At 38.0% G+C, this 7,420-nt stretch overlaps 1 protein-coding gene across 1 annotated transcript in view; it reads right to left on the bottom strand.

Moving 5' to 3' along the window:
* Positions 1-1,807: 1,807 nt before the first annotated feature.
* HSP90B1 (heat shock protein 90 beta family member 1) overlaps positions 1,808-7,420 on the bottom strand; it is a 16,396-nt gene continuing 10,783 nt past the window's right edge. Inside the window, exons 9-17 of the mRNA XM_034643679.1 lie at positions 7,282-7,359; positions 7,095-7,160; positions 6,343-6,612; positions 5,874-6,119; positions 4,965-5,101; positions 3,277-3,355; positions 3,031-3,186; positions 2,651-2,770; positions 1,808-2,104 (exon numbers count right to left, since the gene is read on the bottom strand). Coding sequence (XP_034499570.1) covers positions 2,075-2,104; positions 2,651-2,770; positions 3,031-3,186; positions 3,277-3,355; positions 4,965-5,101; positions 5,874-6,119; positions 6,343-6,612; positions 7,095-7,160; positions 7,282-7,359 — 1,182 coding nt within the window. The 3' untranslated portion in view covers positions 1,808-2,074. The remainder of the gene's footprint in view (positions 2,105-2,650; positions 2,771-3,030; positions 3,187-3,276; positions 3,356-4,964; positions 5,102-5,873; positions 6,120-6,342; positions 6,613-7,094; positions 7,161-7,281; positions 7,360-7,420) is intronic.

Genomic DNA, 7,420 nt, shown 5'->3' with positions numbered 1-7,420 from the left:
GTCAAACAGGGTTGTGCAAGGTGTTTATGACATAGCTGCTTGTTTTTACCCAAAACTGAGGGAGTAGGATGCTAAGCTTCCTGCTTGAAACAGTGTACACGCAGAATTTGCAACTGGAGAACGCTGAGGAGCAAGTTTCAGATGCTATTAATGTAATGCAATTCGATGGCTTTAATTTCTATATAACCGTCTTTATTAAAAATGGTAATTTATGATGGCCAAAAAATTGGAAACACATATTATGAAAAATAGCTAATACAGCGTTGTATCATGAAAGGAAGCTATGTCTTAACACAGCATGTTTCCCTGTGACTGAGCTCCCGTTTTATTTTTTTTAAAAAGATTTTTATTTATTTATNAGCTAATACAGCGTTGTATCATGAAAGGAAGCTATGTCTTAACACAGCATGTTTCCCTGTGACTGAGCTCCCGTTTTATTTTTTTTAAAAAGATTTTTATTTATNTGTTTCCCTGTGACTGAGCTCCCATTTTATTTTTTTTAAAAAGATTTTATTTATTTATTTTGACAGAGAGAGAGACAGCCAGAGAGAGAGGGAACACAAGCAGGGGGAGTAGGAGAGGAAGAAGCAGGCTCCCAGTAGAGGAGCCTGATGTGGGGCTGGATCCCACAACGCCCGGATCACGCCCTGAACCGAAGGCAGACGCTTAATGACTAAGCCACCCAGGCGCCCCTCCCATTTTATTTCTTATAAAGGAAAAGAAACAGGTTTTTAAAGAGACATTCAAGTAAATTAGCTTTCAAAGTGATTATTGCAAACTAAGCCTAGAAAAATAGCTTGGGGAGAAGTAGGACACATACAACAAACAGAAATACAAGAAGCCCAGAAAAAGGTCCTAAATTATCGGGAAAATCTAGTCCCTAGTAACAATTTATAGTACATAAAATTGGTTTCCATAAAGTTTTCTCTTACACACATGGTCTATGAATATACAACTCAGGTTTTCTCTCCCTAGCCATTTAAGAAATAGACCACCATTTGTGAAATTAGAGAAACCTGTTTCTTCCATAAATAATACATTTCAAAAGAAGTGATTGCTTGATGAGGGTCATCAGTATCTGCAGTCACCTGTATGGGATTACGGGTGTTTTGAAAGCCTTATTTTGGAGTAACTCTAGATTTACAGGAAAACTGCAGAGATAGTAGAGCCCCAATGTCCCCTCTGTTTCCGTGAATGCTGGTCCACAGGTCAAAGCCGAAGAACCATGAATTATACTCCATACTAAATTTTACCAGTTTAACCCAGGCAATTAAGGTGCCTAGTTGCCATATCTCCTTCAATCTCTTTCTATCCTTGGTTTTGAACTTGAAACTTTTGAAGAGTACTGTTCATGTGGTATGGGGTTTGTCTTGGTCTTGTCTTTGCCTTGTTTGGTAGAGATGGCAGTACTCTACTTACCATATCCTATCAGGGATACAGGACATCACTGGGGATATTAACCTTGACCACTAGGATAAGGTAGCGTCTGCCAGGTTTCTCTGCTACAAAGTTACTATTTCCCCCTTTTCATACTGAGGACAGCCACTAAAACTAGCTCACTTTCAAAAAGGAAAGGAGAATTAAGCCCCACCTCCTGGAAGAGGGAGTATATGCATATATTATTTGGAATTCTTTAGTAAGGAACATTGTCTTTTCTCTATATAGGTGACTTTTTGAAAATAATAGATCTAAAAAACACTTCTGTGATATGTACAAATTACTTTTGTAAGGGGGAAAAAATCCAAAACAGGATTAAAAAAAAAAAATAGCCAAGTATGTACAATCATTATGAAGACAAGCAAGACGCTGAGTATTTGGGATCTTTTTTATTTTTATACACGACAAGATTTTACACCAAGAATAGTCAGTTAAATAGTACAAATTTACATTCATGAGGAATGTTAAAAAAAATTCAACTAAAAAACCCACTTCTTTCTGTGACCCAAAATCCCAACATTTTACAGTGCAGGGGAGAAGGGGCTGGGGGGAGCATCCAAAACAAGTCTCTCCCAAAAGAAATGACTTAAATTTCACATTCCCTCTCCACACAGGATCCAAATGGTGAGAGTATAATTTATAATTCATCTTTTTCAGCTGTAGATTTCTGTGAAAAGAGAAAAATCAGAAGATATTAAAAACCAGCAGAAAAAATCTTAGCTCGCAGAAGATTCATGTGTGGAAAAAACAACTGCAACGGGCCCAGCATAGTTCCACTATTTCAGAGGTAGGCTAGAACCTCACCTATTAATCGGCAAAATAATTTAGAACTCCACAATAAGACCAATGGCCCCTGAACAGAAATAATCAGGAATTTAAAACTGGCCTACTGCTGCTATATGGTAAGGCAGAGGCAGGCAGCAAATACAGAAGCCTTATGGGCTTAAGAAAACATCTATTTAACAAGATCTCAAGAATGAATGGCTAACACAAAGGAACAAAAGGAATAGGAAGATGAAAGTGTACACTTCATTTAGAGAAAAAAGGACTTGCTCCAGCCTTTGAATTTGATATTACATGCCTATTTTGTAGGTGGATTTCCTGAAGTCTGACTTCTGGAAGCTACGCAGTCCACAAACGCCAGAACTAAAAATAAAAGTTTGCCTAATTTTCCAAGAATTAAAATGCAAGCCCCGTTCTTGACTTGCTATACCTTTACTGTTTCTTCTTCTTCGTCTGCTCCTGCGTCCATCTCATCTTCCTCGTCTTGCTCCGTGTCTTCCGTGGTGTCCTCTGTTGTTTCTTCAGGTTCTTCTTCCGGTTCTTCTTCCACCTAAGGCAATATTTATGAGCTCATTAATGGATCCAATACCTTGGGTCTATTTTCACTTTGTTCATTTAAATGTGTAACATCATAATTAACTTCACTCCTGCTTTATCCAGAACTGCAGAGTAAGTCCGCTAATTAAACAGTCAAGCTAACAAAGGGAGACAGATTAAAAAAATAATAAAGGATATAAAAGGGGAATTTCTTATTAATTCTAGCAGTGTGTGACACTGGGGAATTCAAACATTCCGTAAATTATTTCAAACCTTTGCATCAGGGTCAATGTTTAAACTGAGGCGAAGCATTCTTTCTATTCGATCTCCATATGCTTTAGTGTCTGGTAACAGATATCCTGACCGCAGTGTTGCCGTTTCAAACAAGACCAGAGCAAGATCTGAAACAGTTTTGTCATCTTCATCTTCCTGGGATGGAAGAGGGGACATCTGATTAATATTAAAAGGTACGAAGTATTCCAGTTGAAACCAAAGGAGTAGGGCTGCAATATTACTCACCTTAACCCGTTGAAGCATGTCTTTGATTAGGGGATGTCTGGGATTAATTTCAAATGTTTTTTTCTGGCTGGCATAATAACTGGTAAGGGGTAAAAATGAACATGAACAAACATCAAATTTCAGCGTCCATACATTTCCCATATCATACATATTTTTAAAATTACAGAGAACGCTTGGGGAAAAAAAAAGTCAAAACTTATTTATATCGCTACACAGTGCTTTGCGTTTTAAATAGGGATGGGCAAGGTGCGATGGAAGAGTGCAATAAAGGGAACTATTTACAAACGCATCTCAAGCGCCTAGAGCTTTGTTAGTGGATGAATGGATTTACGGTCGTCTTCATCCCCTCTTATTTATTCTCACTTTCTTAACTGCAGCTAGGTCTCCCACAGAGTTCTGAAACATCTAGGCAGCCTCTGCGTGGTCAATTACTACCTTCTCCATGATGACTTCACCAATATGATTCCAGGACAAAATGTTTCTTTTATCGGAGCTCAGTTCTCGGTGCATGCTAAATCTACCTTTCATAATGTCTGGTTTTCTGCTATCAGTTTTAACTGTTCACCTTCCTATAGCTGAGGAGAGAGAGGAACTACATCTATCCCTATTGGTATACCTGTTATAGATGCAGAGTTTAGAAGATTACGACTTGATCTGTTATCCTGACTGGTCTGAATGTCAGAAAGACAGCAGCGATGTCTACTTAGACCACCATGTACAGACACAGTACATACGTGTTCGCTGAATGGAAGGTAACTTCCTGTTAATAAATGACTGAAATAAATGGACATTTATATAATGGCTACTACTGGGATATAAGCAGAAACCTGTTTTCCACCTCAATTTTATAGTCTATTAAATCTTGAGGGGGGCAAGACATGTAAGCAAGATGCCATTTTAGCATTTTACAGTAAAAACATATGTTGGGAGTCTCGCTAAATATGAAATACTATGAAATACACTTTATATAAAAAAATATAGAGTTTTGGAATTGTGACAACTGAGACTACACTTGTGAGAAGAATCCTAAACTAGGCCTTGGGGAAATGTACGATGATCAGGGAGCAAATAAAAAAGACATTCCAGGCAGGAGAAGGGAGAATGAAAGCAGGGAACAAGTCATTTTCAAGACCGTTGCTCTGACATTAAAGCATAAATTTGACATATATATTCCCTGGAAATAAAGGATACTGAAGACCCAGTGTACCTCCAGTACTTAGCCCTTTAGTTCATAAACTTGTTAACTCATGGGTCCTTTACCCCTTTATTTTGTGGGGCATACTATTTGGGAAAGGGGGGGATGACAGTTAAAAAGGATTGAACTCATTTGACAAACATCATTGTCATTAACATCTTCTATAACTATTAGTATCTAAAAATGTCAAAGAAGCCCAGATACCAGGCCAAGCATATAACTGAGTGCAAAAATAAAAACAATGTATGTCACAGATTAAGAAAACTTCCATTTGTGTATAAAAATACTGTAAAATAAATCATGAGCCCAACACCCCTCCTTTATCAGTCTAATGTCCGAGCAATCCCTCTGTAAACTTGTGTCATCTAATACACGGCAGTAGTGCTGGACACTAAACACACATCAGTTCTTTCCACAGAAGCTGCCATTGTCTGCTAAAGGAAGGCTGGACAAGAACCAACACCTTGCCAGGGACCTTCCCAAGGATGCTTACTTGGTAGAGATGTCTTTGCCTGTTTGGTATGCTTGAGCTTTCATGATCCGCTCCATGTTGCCAGACCATCCATACTGGCTGGCCACGAGAGCACACGGGGACTCTGTCAGACGCTGAGACACCACAGCCTTTTCAATCTTAAGAAACCAAAAGGGAGATACACTTAAATACCAACTGTTAAGGTCATCCAGTAACTAAGGATTCATCACATAAGATCATAAACAGAGGCAGGTCATAAAAATACCTCCTATTCAGATTCTTAGAAGACTCTTGTCATTTAATAATCTGAATTTTTCGGTCAAAAATAAACTCCTTTTAAGCACAGAAGACAAATTTCACCAGTAAAAATTTAAGTTATTACAAAAGCAGTATTAAACTACTATTAAACTACAGAAAAGTTTCAGTTACAAAGAAACAAAGAACATTACCCACATACAGAATAACCACTATTTTCCTTTTAATTCTTTGTAGTTTATAAAATTTTTTCTTTTAAAGTAGGGGTGCCTGGGTGGCTCACTGTTAAGTGTCCAACTCTTGATTTTGGCTCAGGTCACGAGCTTGGTGGTGAGATCGAGCTCCCTCTCCCTCTCAAAAAAAAAAAAAAAAAAAAAAAAAAAAAAAAAAAAAAAAAAAAAGAGCAGGCACCACACCCAACAAGGGGCTCTAACTCATGACCAAGAGGATCAGGAGTCATACACTGCACCAACTGAGCCAGCCAGGTGCCCCTGTAGTTTAGAAACTTTAAGCTCATCCTCACCAAACTTTAACCACGATATTAAATACTGTTCTGTACAACTTTTAATGGTTACAGTGTAACCAGATGTAAAGTTTAATTTGTTGACAAAAGTTTTTTTTTTTTTTTAAAAGATGGACATGCTAAAATTTCACAAGTTCTAATTTCCAGAATACCTTGTCCTTGAGAGCTTTATCTTTCATCCAATTGAGCAGAGGCTCAAATTCTTTCTCAATTGCTTCACGATTCTCCTTTGTTTTCTCACTTTCATCAAATTTTACACCTTCTTTGGCAACATTCTGGAACCTTTTGCCATCAAACTCAGGAAGAGCCTGAATGCAGTATTCGTCCACAGGTTCTGTGAGATAAATCACTTCATAGCCCTTTTTCAGAAGTCGCTCCACAAATGGAGAAGATTCAGCCTATGAAATGAAGGGAAGTGATAAAGTTTCCAAGTCTAGCCTTGGTATACTTGTTCACTCTAGTACCTACATTTTACAGGTGGAGAAATAAAAGGTGCAGAGAATAGGACTTTTCTGTCAGTGATGGACCAGGCCTCATAATGACTCCAGTTCACCATTACAATTTTTTCCCCCAAGAACTGGCTACATACCAGGATGCCTGACAGTTGTGAGTTCATCTTACCTCTTTTCTGCTGGACCCAGCCATGAAGTAGATTTTGTCTTGTTTCTCCTTCATTCTTTCCACATATTGGTCTAGACTGGTAATGTCACTTGGATGATGAGAAGACTGGAATCTAAGAAGTTTAGCAAGACGTGTTCGATTTGAGTGGTCTTCAATCACACCAAGCTTGATGTTGGTACCAAATTCTTTCCAAAAAGTATCATTGTACTTCTCATCAGCAATCTTCTTGATCATGTCCAGAGTTTTACGAACAAGCTTCTTTCTAATCACCTAATAAAATTAAAGAATAACTTATTAGAGAATGTCATCTCAAACTTTTGAGAACCTACCATATTTAAGACAGCAGAGAAGTATTGGTGAAAGATACAAAAACAGGGCATTATCATTGCCATTTATCAAGAGATAGGGAATGGTGAGCAATCCTATGTCAGACTTTGCAGAAACTAAGTTGTCAGTGGAAATAGTCACAAGATCACTTTAACATTTAGTCTACCTTTGGACCAGAGAGTGGGTTTATATTGTTGTTTATTATAGAATTCTTTCAACTTTTCTATCGGTCTGAAACTTTCATAAGATATCAGGGGAAAAACAATCAGATTCTTAGGATTTGATAATAATTCCAGAGTAAAATTAAGTTCTTCAGCTAAAGAGCCAAGGACTAGGGTCAGTATCTGGTGACCCCACTAGTGGAGCCTGTCCTCTGAAGCCCAATCAAAGTGCAAAGCAGCCAGTCTCTTCTCAGAGACACTCACCTTAAGCAGTTTATGCTGCTGAAGAGTTTCCCGGGAAACGTTCAAGGGGAGATCATCTGAGTCCACCTTCAGACGGCAAAAGAAAAGTTAGTGAGCAACAGAAACTGGGAAAAAACCAAACCAACAAACCGAAAAACTATTTCCATCCCTCGTTTTTAATGACCCCTCATTATCTTTAGATACTTACAACACCCTTGACAAAATTAAGGTACTTGGGCATCATATCATGGAAGTCATCTGTGATGAATACTCGGCGCACATAGAGCTAAGCAGAGACAAAAAAAAAAAAAAAAGTCACTTTCTGGAAATTAAACTTTCCAATTCTA

Source organism: Ailuropoda melanoleuca, chromosome 15, assembly GCF_002007445.2.
Source record: "Ailuropoda melanoleuca isolate Jingjing chromosome 15, ASM200744v2, whole genome shotgun sequence".
NCBI lineage: Eukaryota > Metazoa > Chordata > Mammalia > Carnivora > Ursidae > Ailuropoda > Ailuropoda melanoleuca.
Note: the sequence above shows the minus strand (reverse complement) of the source record. Positions and strands in the feature narration are given on the sequence as shown.